This window comes from Erigeron canadensis, chromosome 7 (assembly GCF_010389155.1).
Source record: "Erigeron canadensis isolate Cc75 chromosome 7, C_canadensis_v1, whole genome shotgun sequence".
Lineage (NCBI taxonomy): Eukaryota > Viridiplantae > Streptophyta > Magnoliopsida > Asterales > Asteraceae > Erigeron > Erigeron canadensis.
Window position 1 is genome coordinate 6,163,857 of NC_057767.1, and position 16,659 is coordinate 6,180,515.

General features: G+C 32.2%; 2 protein-coding genes across 2 annotated transcripts; both read left to right on the top strand.

Annotated features, from left to right (window-relative positions):
- The first annotated feature begins 7,784 nt into the window (after nt 1–7,784).
- On the top strand, nt 7,785–9,293 carry LOC122606499 (immune-associated nucleotide-binding protein 9-like). The gene is made up of 4 exons (XM_043779356.1): nt 7,785–7,998; nt 8,173–8,447; nt 8,853–9,020; nt 9,167–9,293. Exons 1-4 carry the CDS (start codon nt 7,785–7,787, stop codon nt 9,290–9,292), a joined length of 783 nt encoding a protein of 260 aa, XP_043635291.1. The 3' UTR covers nt 9,293.
- A 3,723-nt stretch (nt 9,294–13,016) lies between these two features.
- LOC122606932 (40S ribosomal protein S26-1-like) lies at nt 13,017–16,306 on the top strand. The gene is made up of 5 exons (XM_043779827.1): nt 13,017–13,128; nt 13,390–13,482; nt 14,328–14,412; nt 14,508–14,641; nt 15,986–16,306. The coding sequence occupies exons 1-5, from the start codon at nt 13,126–13,128 to the stop codon at nt 16,055–16,057; spliced, it is 387 nt and encodes a 128-aa protein (XP_043635762.1). The 5' UTR covers nt 13,017–13,125; the 3' UTR covers nt 16,058–16,306.
- The last annotated feature ends 353 nt before the right edge of the window (nt 16,307–16,659 follow it).

The window sequence follows — 16,659 nt, forward strand, 5'->3', positions numbered from 1 at the left end:
TTGAAAACCAGGACTTTCAAAAAACCCTATTAATCCATCCTCACAAATGTGAAAAGCGGGACTCGAACCCAGGTGGATCTCCCCAAGATCAAAGACCTTACCAATGACCGATTGGACCAATTAAATTGGTTGAACCCACGCTAAGGATATTAATTGCTTATGTGATGTTCAAGTTTTTTTGTGATTTTGATGTTTTAATGTAGGATTATTTATAGTTGTTAGCTATCCAAAAGTAAGACTTTGAATCCTGCTTTATATTTGGTGAAGCGCCTTAGTAATACTCCCTCCGTTCCAATTTAAATGTCTAAGTTTGACTGTCAAAGTCTTTTTTATGTAACTTTGACCATTTATATTATTGTTTGTGTTCTATAATAGTTGACGAAAGTTATATCATTATAAAATACATTGAAAACTTAATCGATTCATATATATTACATCGAATATTACATAACACAAATAGAATTCTAGACGGTCAAAGTTAATCATGAAAGACCGAAAATGTCAAACTATGACATTTAAATTGGGACGAAGGGAGTATAAAACTGGGAGAAGAATCCCTATACAATGTTGTAGGCTTGTAGCCATCAACGGAAATCGGTGGCGAATGCACTACCACTACACAGTAAGGGTATTCATCCAACCGTCAAACCGTTTAATTCTGACCAAACCGCGCAGTATTTGGATTAGTTTGGTCTGATTGAATTGTCAATGTCTGGTCCGGTGATTTAAGTTTTGAAAAACCGGGTTATTTGGCCCGGTTACAATTCGAGCAAAGAAAAAACCGCGTAAAACCGGACCATACTTTATACTTTCATAATTCGAAAAGAAAATTACCGTATCTAAAGTCATAAAGTTTAAACATTTTACAAAAATAAACACTGTTATACTCCAAATTCCTTAGAGTTTCATTATAAAGAACAAAACTTATATTTTAAATGTATAATTAATTATACATTTTAATATAAACAAAAACTTTTTCAATATGTGGGGTGTTATACTTGTTATTAACGTATAATAAAGTTTTAACCTAAAGATTGAATACATTAAAACAAATAGTTCCACCCGGTAGTAGTTTCTTTAATATGTACACTTATAACTTTAATTATCTTAACACAAATCTTGACAATTATATATAGAATTATATGAGAATGAAAAAAAGAAAAAATAAACTTGAAAAATCTTCGACAATATACTTAGTTTGGTTTGAAATTTAGTAAAACCAGACCAAACTGGTCCATGAACACCCCTAATACACAGTCTATACTTTATGAGGGGCACAAGCCTACTCTCAAAATAAAAGCCCAAGTAGTTTTTATTTATTTATTAATATTGGGTTCAATCCCAGATTTATGATACCCAAACACAAAAGCCCACAAGTCATTCATAATCTCAATTCATGTTTCCAGAATCGCACACACGACTACACAAGCAAGAAAATGGATGTTTGTGGTATTTCTTTTCCATAAAGCCATAGCTATTTTGATGTTCTAAGTAAGTTTTTATCGCCCTTTAATCAAATCTATGGATCCGTAATTGGGCAGAACTACATTAAGCCTAGGTGTAGCCCGAGCTACGAGTCCGTACGTTCAATCTATGATGTAATTTTTTATTTTTTTGAAACACGTTTGGTTCTATTGGTGCTAATGGTTAACGAAATTTGAGATAGCGGTCAGCATGATAACTTTAAAATTTTGAAACTTTTTTATATACAAACTTTATAAAAATGTATTTGAATAACTAATTAAATGGGAAATAAAAACTAACAAAAGTGTTAAAACACTTATAAAATATTAAAAATAGCGCAAACTCAATAAAAAATGCTTAAAAGTTATAACAATATAGTTGTTAGCAACACTTTGTAGGATAAAAGGCTAGTGTACGTCAAAATATTCGTGTTACGGGTTACTCAGAATCCTGGTTCCGCCACTGCCCGTAGCCAGGAATTGAACCTGAGGTGGGTGCACTAAAGCCGTTGATGTTATCCAGTTATCCCTTATGTGTTACAAACAATAAAATAAATAAATAAAAATATATAAATATTGCGTTTTGGGTATGTTTGATAAAACTAGATAAAAAAGTGAATCTTGTATGTAGTTGATCGCTTAAATTGAAAGCTGGGATATATTTTTAGTGTTTGAGTCCAAACATATATTCTTTTCAAGAACCGCAAATTAGTTATTTACGATTGAGTGCTCATGGTAAGTGGCAAATATCTTGGCCTATGCGGTCAAAGATTCGATTTTCATCTCATTCAAAGATCGGAGGTCTTCTTCTACCATTTAGGTTGAACCTAAAAATTGTTTTTACTCAGGTAGAGGTAAAAAATGTCTTTAATTTAACTTTTCTTATATACCGTCGAAGTATTGGAGCTTAAAATCTATAAAAAACCATAGCGGATAGTTCTTTTATTTTTTTGCTCACAGTAAGTCAGCAACACCGAATCAAATTACTATGCAGGCCCCGAATGATGATCTCCGGTACTAATAAAGTAAGATAAAATCAGTGGCGGACCCAGGATTCCAAACAACCCGTAGCACAATATATCTAACATAATATATATTACTCCATCTCATTTTAATTGTCCTATTTTGATTGACCAAAGTCTTTTTCTTCCGACTTTGACCGTAAATATCTTTGCTTAAGTTATATATTAGTTGCTTAAAGTTATAACAATGAAAAGTATATTTAAAACTCAATCTATTTATATATGTCATATCAAGTGTTATATAAAGCAAACAAAAATATTTACGGTCAAAGTTGAAAGAAAAATATTCAAAAAGTCAAAATATGACACTTAATATAGGACGGAGGAGTATAAAACTAAAGATTAACAATAACAGTTTGCCTCATAGAAGTTGTCCTCTACGTTCTTGCATATGATATCGTACAATTACATTCTTAATCCGAATGTTTTCAAGTACAATGTTTTCAAGTACCTTCCCTTCTATACCACAAATTAGATAACCATTCATAAATTTATCACTCGTTCGATTACGCAAATATGACTTCACAAGCTTCATTGCCGAAAAACACCTTTCAACAGTTGCAACTGCAACTGGCAAAATTAATGTTAGCTTCAACAACTGATAAACCAAAGAAAAAGAACCATTTTTTTTTTTTGTTTCCACCAGCACACGAGCAAGGTCAGTTATTCCTTTTAAGTTAGCAAATCTAGCATCTTGATGCAAAGTGAGATAATAAATCGTCAGTTGACCTGGAAGATTTTTTCTATCTGTATCATCAAAATCATTTGGATACATCTCACCAAACTTCACTAATTTTAACGTGTAAAACATATAAAAATTATCACAGAGGCCATATTTGCTAACTATTTGGTGTTTTCTTCGCTAAAATACTAACTTTAGAATGTACGTAGCTTTGTTTCAATTACATCATTAATTCCTCTTTTGTTTATTATTTTTATTTGAATTTGAATTAGATCGTTGATAGAAAAAACAAATTAATCAAATTCAATCGATAACTTATTGCCATAGCCCATAGGTAAACAAATTTGTAAGTTGTAACGGTCGTTTTTTACTCTCGTACATGGCGACTGTTTGGCTTCAATCTTTAATTTATATATATATGCATTGCATGTTTGACTAACGGCTCTTCCTTATTAATCATATCAAAATCCTCATAGGTTTCATTTTAATTTGCTCTATATTTTAAAACTGACTATATATTTATATTTAATAGCTTTTAATTTATTAATAAATTTTGTGTGCGTTACAATGGGTGGATGCTCATTTGAAGATGATCAGATCAGCAACCAGGATTTGGTCATGCTGATAGGGCATATGCATGATAAGCACTTTGAACGAATTAGCAAAATGGTAAGGTACTTCATACAATTTTCATTTTTTGTGATTTTTATATACATATTTTAATTTTAAAAAGGTAACCAAATATCTGCGACGTGCCAGGTTGAGCTAAAACTCCAGGAGACAACTTTGAATCTTGAACGACAAATTGCAGAAGAACGAATTGTTCGGGTTAAGGCTGAAGAGGAAGCTAAAGCAGCTAGAAAGAAATTAGAGGAAGTGAAAAGCTGGTGGATGCACAAGATATGGAAGAAGCGAGTTTGGCCATTCAACATGTGTTCAACCTTGTGCTACACGTACACTTTGATTTGTTTCTTCGCTTGTGAAGTTTGGTTAATTAGTGGCTAATTAATTTAGTTTAATTTCTGCTTTTTTTTTTCTTTTTTTTTTTGCAAAACTTTTTGGCAATATGTATCCTTAACTACATAATGTGATCAGCAACTGCTTTTGAGTTATTATATATTTGGTGTTAGCCGTTCAAATAAATACATATAGGGACTGTTTGGTAAGGGGTTTTTAAGGGCTTAAAAGACCCTAGCTTTTAAAAATAAACTCATTTGAAAATTATAGCCCTGTTTGGTAATACATAAAAAATCAAAAGCCCCAGCCCCGAAAAACCCCTAAAAGCCCCAAAAGGTCTTTAAAATAAAAGCTCGTAGGAAGAGAGTTGAAAAAAAAGCCCCGACCCTAGCCCCAACGTCAAGCTCCAGCCCTAAGCCCTTAATTACAGCCTCAGCTTCAAGCTTTTGTGCCAAACATACCTATATTTGGTGTTAATTTATAAAAAGCTCATAATATGATATACTACTAACAATTTTAGATAGGCAGTGACGAAGTTAGGAATTTTTGAGTACAGGGTCGGGTTCTAAATTTTTTTTTTCCTAACTCTATTTTCCAGGTAATATGTTCGGGTCAGTTATTCGATTTAGTTCGGGTAAAAAATTAGATATTGTTATTGTAAAAAAAAGTTTCAATCACGGCAAAACTAAACATTTGTCCAAGACAAGTAAACATTAAAAAGAGACAAACGGTTGGTACCTGGTTCGATTCACTGAAGAAATTAGAGTTCAATTTTTCGACCTTTAAGCACTTGAATTCAGTGGGCTAAATTTTTAATTAAGTAATGAGTTTTAGTTTGGGCTAAGTAATTTTGTTGGCTTATGTAAAATGTAATGGATTAATTTTATTGTTTAGTATATTAAAAAAATTTCACAATTAAGATGGGGGGTCGAAACCGAGTATATCGAAAATTTTCTACACGAAAACAATATACCCCCCTACATCGCAAAAAAAATTTCGGGGGGTCGGGCGCCCTCCCGACCCCTATGTAGCTACGCCCTTGTACATAGGGCTAATTGTTTGGAAATTATTCCAACTTTCACACTTTTGTTTTTGTGGTCGAAATTACTTTTGTAGAACTCCGTACACTTTTTGATTACATGTCTAGTAACTAGCCAATATATCAATATTAAAAATACATCATCTGCCAACTTAACTAACATAACCCTAAATTCTAAAACATACATCTACCAACATCTCCTTAAGATTCAATCACTGTTGTCGTAAAAAATAAAAGAAGATTCAATCATAGTTGGATACTTGGATTTAACCACCTTGTTTTTTGGTAGGACGCTCGGAAGTTGCAAGTACTTGGTTTAGATCTACATTTTCAGATGACACTTTTCGATGAGATCTAGAGTTAGATCTATCTTATATTTGTGTTTTCGATGTTCTCCTAAACCATCACCACCGCGATGTAAACTAAAAATATGAAGCTATTAATGTAAATCCATTATCTTGAGCTTTTGTTGGTTTCTAGTTACATCATTATCACATAATTGTGCTACAGCGGAAAGTTTTGATGATTTTAATATAGCTACCATTGTAAATCCAATATGTTGTTCAAATTTAAAGTAAAGATGATACTTTCTTTTATCCATCATGTGCAAAATGCAATGTATTGTTATTGTTTAGTTTATTTATATATAGATGAAATGATATTAGTAATGGTGTCACCGAAAAAAAAATATCATCAGAATGGAAAAAGTAGTGTCACCTGAAAATATTATGTGAAAGAGAAGATAATGACATGACATAGTAGTTGGTAGCTTACGTGGCATGATTGTGATTATGTGGCATTACTAATCAGATATTCATTGAAATAAAAATTAAAAAGTGACTGTATGAAACCCCATTAAAGATATCCTAGCCGGTTTCCTACTCTCAAATAGAAGTTTTTTTTGTTATGTTAAAAAAAAAAGAAGTTCTTTTTTTGTTGTTGGATCCTCACAAAAACAAAATCATCAAAATTTAAGTATTTTTCCAAACAATTAACCCTTTTTATATATCCAAAAAGTTAAGCATTGTAGATGTCTCTTTACATCTGATAGAAAATAGTTGGTTGGTACTTTTGAATGAGTAATGATAAATCCTCCTAATATATTAGTCTAATTATCCTTCTAACCATAAGAGAGATTACAGTGCCTTCGTTCTAGCTCGTCCCCATGTTCGTTCCTTGTTGGAGGACGAGTGCACACCGTTAGGTGTGACTCGTCTTTAGGTTCGTTTTCGTTGGTCCGTCCACACATAAACGAAAGAACTTGACGTTATTTTTTTATTTTTCTTTTTTCTTTTTTAGGTATTTAATATATGTGTATATTGTATGTATATATGTGTTATGTATGTATATATCGGTGTGTAGTGGTGGCTGTGAAGAAAAAAAGGCATAAGCCATTTTTTCCGACGAGTGTTACCTGAGTGGTGGGCGGCTGCCAATGGAAAAGGAACGAAGAACAAGACCACTATATTTATATACTTTACTTTATTTATTTATTATTAGTATTTATTATTATTATTATTAATTTTCAATTTTCACCCCTATAGTTATATGTAATTCTAAAAACCACCCTAGAATAAATATATTTTCTATATTATTTATGTTATTAATAATAATAATAATAATAATTATTTATTTTCTATATTATTATTATTAGTATTATTATTATTGGGTTAAAAGTGTAAAATTAAATAAATAGTGGGTCATAGACTAGTCCTGACATTGTGGGTGTTTTTGGGGAATAGTCCTTGTTTAGTCCTTTGGCTGATGTGATGCTGACAGAGACCAGTCGTTGGAGGATGAGTTATAGACACTGTGAATGCTCTAAGATCAAGTCACATGGAAAAATCAGGGGGGGTGATGAAGAAAGATAATGAGTGGGTTACACATGTCAATATTTGATGATATTAGGAGGATTATTAGGCTAATATTTTAAGAGGATAAATCATTTTCCCTTATGAAATTAGGGATTATAACCTGCGGATATAACTAACTACTCGTATAACCAAATGTCTTTACTATGTAAACATTAAAATGTCTATGTCATGTAATGAAATTTCAAATCTCGGTTATTGAATGTACTGAGATATAAATATCCATTAGTTTTTGATTGATCAGATGCATATGAGGTTATTCTAGATGTCATTCACGAGTTTAATCATTTGGATTGGTAGTTTGTGGGGTTATTCTTTGAAGATTGTCAATTTGCGGTAATATGACAATCATCATTTTATACTGAGTTGTAATGCAATTAGAAAAAAAAAATATATGTATTTGATACAAAACTAATAGTCTAGTAGCTAATGATTTAAATTTGTGGGCTGAAATTTGTCATTTAAAAAAAAAAGGAAAATTGTAGGTTACTGAACGGTTGTTTCACTCTTTTACATGGTGACTGTTTGGCTTCACAGTTTACAGATATATATGTGCACTGCATGTTTGCCTAACCACTCATTATTAATCATCTTTCGAATTACACCAAGCATTTACTTTTTTTTTTGGAAAGGACCAGGCATTTACTTATTACAAATTTTTGTATCAACAAAATCCTTATCACTTTTGCTTTATACATTAAACTGACTATTTGAATTTGTTTTTGGTATCTTTTGGTTACGTACTATACAATGGGTGGATGCTCAATGGCAGATGATGATCAGTCTCCTTTGACACTTGTTTTGATTGGGAAAACCGGAAATGGGAAAAGCGCGACAGGAAACAGCATCTTAGGGGCCAAGAATTTTGAATCCAGGCGCAGTTTCCATGGAGTTACAATGAAATCTGAGTTGCAAACAACCAAATTAGAAAATGGCCAAGTCCTTAACGTCATTGACACTCCAGGTATATATACTCATGTTTATAATTAGGTGGATATTCCGTACAGTAGACAAAAGTCACATTATATATAGACATTCGTTCAAAGTTAGTTACATTCACAGATACTACCCCTTTTTATAATTATAAAAAGTTATGTTATAATTATTACTGTATAAAAATATGGTGACACTTTGGCAGGAATTTTTGATCTATCGGCTGATGTTAATTTTATTCGGAAGGAGATTGTCAGTTGCATTGATATGTCAAAGGATGGCATTCATGCCGTTTTAGCCGTCTTCTCTGTTTGTAGCCGCTTTTCAGAGGGGGACCAAGCAGCAATACGTAGTTTGGGTACTCTGTTTGGGGACAAAATATATGATTATGTGATAATTGTTTTTACTTGTGGTGATGAACTTGAAGAGGAGGGAAAGAGTTTTGAAGATTTCTTGAGTGATTCTCCAGATGAATTGAAGGTAATTAAAGCAGGCAATAATATTTATATTTGTTTGTATCGTCACATATTTTGCGTACGTAAACCTATTATACGATATAATTATCCTTACAAATTACAATCACTGGTTCATATAGTTACACACATTTGGTAATTAGATACTTTGTACCATTTAACCCATTGTTAGTTTGTTAATTCATCCTTTGCACATTTGATTCTATTCTCTGGTGTGTTTCATGATGATTTTTTATTTTAATGCTAGACTGCATATGGTAATTAGATAGTTTGTAGTTTGTACTAATTAATTAATATTCTTTGTTTTTTTTCATAAGAAAGTTGTAATTAGCTGTTTATGGAGTACCTTTTGATTTTTAAAGCTGATGTTACTAATTGCTATATATATGAACTTTTTAATCAAATTATTCAGGAAATTCTTCTTCTTTGTGGGAATCGCCGAGTTCTTTTTGAAAACAGGACGAAGGATCCAGTTAAAAAAGCGAAGCAAGTACAAGAACTTCTTTCTCTTGTAAATACATTGCTAGAAAAGAATGGTGGAAAGCCATACTCCTGTAAAATGTTTACTCAAGAAAAGCAGGTGAGCAACATGTCCTTGCATGTTTCTTGAAGCAAGTCGTTAAAATGGTTAATGCAGTTAACCATTTTAACGCAGCTCGTCAAATTAACTGTGTTAATGTGTATTGGTACTCAAAGTAATTTGATAAGTTATTGGTTGAGGCGCAGCTCATTGAGATAATTGAGACGCTTGGAAAGTTATTGAAAGAAGAGCGGGCTGCTCGGCTGAAGGCTGAGGAAAATGCTAAAAAGCTGGAAGAAGAATTGAATAAGAGCTGGTGTGTTATTATGTGATTATACCGGATTAACATGTTTTGAAGCAAAGTGCTAAACCCTATTTTTATCTTTAAATGTCAAAGCTTATTTCGAATAGCTTTGAATAAAATTAAAAAAGAGGATGAAATATGATTGCTTGATAGGCATAATGCTTGTTCAAAGATCGCGTAATGCGACTCGATCTCTCCTTAATTTTAGTATCAATCAATTTTTTTCACCTCCATGGAATGATCTTAATTACAGCCGGCCACTTTTGATGTTATATGTTATAATTTTGGAAGGCATTAGCATTTAATCATTGTGATGAGCAGTATGATCTTACAGCCTACTCTACCAAGATCACCAGCCAAACTGGTGTTCAATTGTTCATGGTAACTTGGAGGCTTTAATTAGTTGGGCGACTTGAGGGTGATCGAGGTCGTCTCACTCCTCACAATCTAACAATTTCGTTAGTGCAAGATTGGTAATAAATATCCATAATCATATTTTAATAAGCATATCTCACAATTTATATACCAATTAAATATGATTCATTTCTAATCAACTTATCGATAATAAGGTATTTAAGGCGATTTGGCATGAAGCTTCGACGTCACTTTTATCATTTTTCCAGAGTAAATATTTTTGTTGGCATGCATTATTGGCAAGAATACCTCTTCCATGGTAGATGTCGTATTTTTGTTGAAATTTATTGGCTTGCCGACTACCACATACAGTGGTTTGCGATAAGGTATTGGTGACCTGCAATTAAAAAAAAAAAAATTTTAAAAAAACAACCAAACCCCTAAATGATGCTATTATAGTATAATTATGTGTTTCTAAATCTATTAAATAAATAATAAAATTTTCTAGAAAAATGTCCGCACCCTAAGATACCCCAAAATAGAACCGGAGTGATCACTTTATAGCCCGAGAAAATTTCAAGACCCATTTCCCACAAAGCTTCCACCACTTGTAAACATACGACTGCAACACGAAAGACATGTTGCTTGTTAATCGAGTCGAGGTCAGTGCATTCTAATTAAAAATACTTACAAAACATCTGAAAATGTGTATACAGCTTAATTAAACGGTATTCTCATAGCTGTATCGGCCGTTTAATTGGCTTCTTCAATTTCCTGAACATCTGAAAATGTTTTAGAGATGGAGGTTCAAACTTAAATTAAATTTATTATCTTAAGGCCATTCTAAATTTATTATCTTAAGACCACTTTATCACTGGTCCACATCGGAAATATATTTCTGTATATTCAACGTGGAAGATATATGGGTGGTAGAAGAGAAAACAGGACGATTTATACCTGACCGAAACAGAAAACAGGAACCAAAGGGCTATATATTGGTCTCCATCGCAATGCGTATGAATCCTTTCCTCGTTTTCAGATAGGCATTCTATAGTGAAATATATAATATGTTAGACCATCTTTAATTTCAACTATCCTTATCACATAAGACACTACCAATAAGGTATAAATATTGATATATTGAAATGTAATATATGGAGTTATGTTAGAATGTCTCCAATGTTGGACTTGCCAATGCTTAAGAAACAAAAAAAAAAAAGATAATAGACTACAACATAAGACTAATTTTTCAACATTTTTGTAGGAGTTAGGACAGCATCTGATCTAGAACCTCAAAAACTATTTTCTTGAAAATGCTATACATGGACTCCAATACAATTGAGATCCAAGTATTTCTCAATTTCTTGAAATCAGGACTATGCATGGTTAAATACAATTATAAGGTATTAGTTTAAATTTAAGTGTATTATACACAATGAATTTAAGAATTAGTCCCTCTAATGTTAACTAGAACGGTACCGCGCGCTGCAGCGACGATGGAGGCGGCGGCAGTGGTGAAGGTGGCGGCGATGGTGAGTATTGTAGGTTATTGATGTAATTTTGTTTTGATAAAATGTTGAAAGTTAAAATGTTAAAAATTCAAGACTATTGGATACCTCTGAATCATGCTCCATATAATAGGTCTCCTGCCTACCACCAGGAACAATTATGCAACTATAACCAGCTCTCAATTGAGAGGAGAAATTTTTCCTAGCTCTCAATTATTCCTAATCAAATACGATATTTAGAGCAAATATGCAGCCATAAGATACTGATAATGTCAATCTCAATTAAATTAATTTTCACTATCCAAGTAGCACAACACCATTAGGTTTCTAAATATGTTCAATTAAGTTTATTTATTTTTTGGTATTTAAATGTTGAACCTTATCTATAAACCCTTATAAAAGGTATTGAAATTAAGAAATTAAGCAACTTTTCATAATTCCTAAAATACCCCTACTTCTATAATCCTTTATAAAACATATTAGACTTTTGATTTTAGAAAATTCAGCAATATTTTCAATATCCTCATATTGCCCCTAATTTACACATTATCTCTAATTCTATATTTCTAAACACAATATCTAACACACAATCACTTCTTTCTCTCCTTTCTATTTACACACACCCATATCGATTCCTCCTCCACTATTTTGTATTATTATCACCGTTTAACTGCCGCAACGTGCGGGCACCAACCCTCGTATATATTATTGACTTCAATGTCAATATTAAAACTTTTAAAAAATAAATTTAATATTCGCACATTGTGCGGGTAAAAAAACCTTGTTATCCGTAGCCTCTAAAAAACACAATATGAACAAAAATATATAAACGGATAAACGGATTTGGTTTTTCCTATTCATTTGATTTAAACTGTGAATTATATTGATATTCAAATATTTACAAATAAGGACATAGCACTTGGTAGACCAAGGCTTATACACCAGAATACACTAAAATCTCACAACAGACATTACATTACCAGCAACCTTCCAAAGAACAAAGTAGAATATACACATGAAATATGCAAGAAGAAGACCAAGTAACTTCATCTTTCACACCTCACTATTCAACTTTGTAAGCATATTTCAGTGTATAGCAGCAAATCCCATATCAATTCAATTGGCCACAAACATGTGATTTACCCACTTGAGATTCCACGGCTCACAAATACTCAGAACATCCCTAGTCTTCCTAATTCTGATTGACACCAGATTCTATTTGACATTCTCTTTAATAATTCTGCAAACATCTTCTGCATTCCTTTCCTTCTGCTGAAATGTTCTTAAATTCCTTTCTTGCCAAAGAAAATAAATTGCAGCAGCCAGCAAAAGTTTATTGACCACAACTCCAATATTGTTCTTAGATTTTTGCTTAGCCATCTCATTCACAATATCCTGTAGACTATGCAATCTCCTCATGCCCCAAATAAAACTCCCTAAATTGGACCAAACCTCCTTAGAGTACTTACATTGGAAGAACAAATGGTCATGACTATCCCTACCCGATTTACACAATGCACACGGCAAACAATCAATATCCTTCCACTTAGCCATTTTGTCCTAGGTCATTAATTTTTCATGAATTGCAAGCCATAAAATAAAAGCATGCCTAGGTTTTTCCTATTCATGTTAACCAGAAAAACAAATGTTTTCACTCAGACGTAATAGTGGTCTAACTGAAGTATTCTATCCAACATGAAACATCTTGTAAAGATGTTAAGACGGTAAAACTTTTTTAACTTTTTCCTTCAAAGTTAAAACGATAACAAATATGAACTGACCCAAGTGTAAACTTGAAGTACTGCAGAGGCCCAAAAAAGAAGCCCAATAAAATGGCCCAAAGCATATTCTCACATTGATACTGTCCAATCTAATAATAGGGTTCCCAAAAATATCGCCATATAAAACCCTAACTTTCAACACCTTTTCACTAACTCTACATCAAACCGCCGGAATCCCTCATTGACGGCCATTCAAGGATCTTTCTGGAGGCAACAATATGGTATTTCTTTTTTTCCTTCTTTTTGTATCATCATTTTTATACCTCAGTATTATATGTTTATATATAGATATATAATATAAATGTTTATAAATAAATAAGTTAGCTATATCAATCTGCCGGAATTCTTAATTGTTTATAGATATGGTTTGTTCTTTTGATATATTCAATTATTATTATTATATAAAATGCATAACAATATAAAGTAAAGATATATATATATACATATAATAAAATAATAATATATGAATTGTGTAATTGTAGACATTCAAGAGAAGGAATGGAGGAAGGAACAAGCATGGACGTGGCCATGTTAAATTCATTCGTTGCTCTAACTGTGGAAAGTGCTGCCCTAAGGTCTTTTTCTTTTTCTTCTTTTTTTAAATAATTATTTTATTTAATTTTTAAAAAAAATTATGATGATTTGTGTTTGATTTTTCAACTTATTATGTTTTTTTGTTAGGTGAATTTTATTTTTGTTAGGATTTTTGTGTACAGAATTTTTAAATCTGTTAAATATCGACTATATGATGAATTGATAAAGCTTTAAAGAATACAGTTTTTAGCTCATTTTTGTAACTGGACTTACATTTTTACTATTTTAGTTATTAATCAAGTATCTATAGTAATCGGATTTTTGATGAAACATCGTGTGATTTGGCCGCTTGTTTTGTATGTCTTGATGAAGATATGAATTGACAAATATTTGTATGTCACTATGTCTATGTCACTGTTAGCTAGGTTTGACCCGCTGTTTCTATAACGCAGACAGTTTTTCAGTTTATGTTTATAAAAAGTAACCATGTGTTTAGGTTTTATTATGAAACTAGTCTATAATTGTTGTCAGAAGTTGAAAATTTGGAGTTTGATAAAAAAAAATGGTTGGTGGTTGCAATGAGGATGACGTGGTTATTGGGTTACTCTCGTGTAATGTGATTATCAACGTTTGAATGCATAGCCGGGTATTATGTGTCATACTTTGATAGTTGGATTGCTATTTGAGTGTCATTTTGTGACGATGATGGAAGTATTCCATTTTTATCATTATATTATTGTATAAATAAGTTCCCTTTCCTGGAAAAGGGCGCTTGAACAATGTTTATTGTGTCAATAAGTTCCCTTTTCTGGGAAAAAGGGCTCTGAACACTGTTTATTGTTATAGATTTCTGTTCTGTAATTGTTACATTTATGGTCGTTATCAGGACAAGGCTATTAAGCGATTTCTTGTAAGGAACATTGTGGAGCAAGCTGCTGTTAGGGATGTTCAAGAAGCTTGTGCATTTGATCGTAAGCCTTTTTAACTTTAAGTTATTAATATATTTATAGTTATTTTTGGTGAATTTGACAGCATTATTTATTTTCTTTTTTTTACCTTGTTTTAGAGTACACCCTTCCTAAGCTGTACTTGAAGATGCAGTATTGTGTTTCTTGTGCCATTCACTCCAAGGTTGTCAGGGTCCGTTCTCGAACTGAAAGGAGGAACCGTGAGCCCCCAAAGAGATTCACTCGCCCAAGGGTATGAATCATATATATATTATCCAATTATTTTTTATTCGTTAGATATTAAGTATTTATTAGAATGTTGCTTACTACCAGATAACATGTGATGGTTCTTGGTTTGGAAAGTTTTACAAGCATTTAGGTGTTTGCTATTAAGAGATGCATCTATATTCTTAGTTACAGCTGACATTTAATGGTCCCATGTTATAAATCTTTGTTAGAATACTCTGTTTTTCCTAATTCTCCTGTCACCTACTAGTGAGGCAGAAAGCTATTGGAGGCCTCTTGTTCTAGTTACACCTGCCATTTAAGGGTTCCTATTTTTCATTTGAAAACAAAATTGGGCTGCTGGTCCTCTGAATTTGACAACCATGACTTAGAACAACTTGTGATGTGTGCTAAAATAATTGAATGAAATACATGGCACACATAGCCATGTTAGGTTTATATGCATTCATTGAAATTGACAGACCAAATACGCATCTAAGCAGCAAGTTCCCGATTGAACCAACATAGCAAACATCATGAACCGTACTGAAATGTCACAACTCACTAGTCACTTTTTATAGCTGGTGCTTGAGCCAAAGTTTTTCTTATATATATCATTTTAGTGTTAAGAACTTTTTGCTAGGATCATTGTTTATATTGGTTTCTTTCAGATGTTTATTATTTGTATAATTAGTCTTGTTGAATTGACTGCTAAAAAGGTCAATATCTGGTTTAAACTTGTATGTCGTGAACTTTTTTATATTGGTATAGTTAATGTACAAGTATATGTTTTTATGGCTTGCTGGTTACCAGCAAGTCATAATGTGATTTACCCTCTTCAACTTCAACTTGATTGTAGTTTTAAATGCTACTTCATTTAGTTTATGTTGTCTTCTATTCGCTTCTTTAATTGTAACTTATTTTTGTACATTATCTCAAATACACTCATGTTTTTTTCTATTAGTGATGGCCCACCGATCATGAGTAAAGTGTACTTAACTGTAAGTCATAAATGGGCTTTTTAGTTTGTACAATCCTAAATTCTACAAGAATGAAGTTATAGTTGTAAGAGTTTCATTTGAATGGACCTGTATGCAAATTTTAATTTAGATTTACGGTTGTAATATGCATCATTCAGGGTGATATTTTATCCAATCTTTATCAACCGATGTGCTAAAAGCTGCTAACAGTTATTATCTTGGTTTGTTACTACAGTAAAAGACACATACAGTAAAAGTACATGATAATGCCTCAAAAAATGTCAGTATGAAAAGTTTTTCATATCCGCTTTTCTGTGCATTAATTAGGTTTCTTCTAATATCTTTTCATGGTTTAACCACTATTAATAATGCTTGTTCTCTTTTGTTTTCAGGATGATGGCCCTAAGCCAGGTCAAGCACCCAGACCAGGTGGTGCTGGTGGTCCTCCTCCAGTCCATTCTTAAGGGTGATAAGCCTTCAATCATCATGTCAGACATCCTATGGTTCTTGAAGATACTTTTCAGTTTCCTTTCTGGCTATGTATCTATAACCTGCTATGTAGGTCTTGACCTTGTGTTCATCAAGATTCTTTTCTGGTTTCGTATTGGTAATGAATATCATACTTTGGATGCCATGAACGAATTATGTTCGATTCATTGTTTTTATCTTTGGCCTCTGATTTTATATTAGCTTATTGGTAATTTTGGATTTAATCTGAAGTTTTCTGTTTAATTGGTTGCTTATTTATCTACTATTCGTTATTAGGCTCTTGAGTTTGTTTTTCAACCGTTAATTGTTGAGTGGGTAATTTAAGTGACTGAGTTGATTTGAGTACTTAGGTATCAACAAATAGGCTCTTAACGAAGAAAAAACTCGATCTTTCTAAACTTCAATTTTATGTAACTAATTTAAAGCCTTATCCTGCTCTTCACAATATTTAGCTTCTAATCTTCTAATCTCATTTTAAACTCATATTTATGAACTTAAAATTAAAATAAAGGTCTACTGTTAGCACTTTTTTTTTACAGAGAAAATATATGTACATTTATCATATTGAATCATTGTT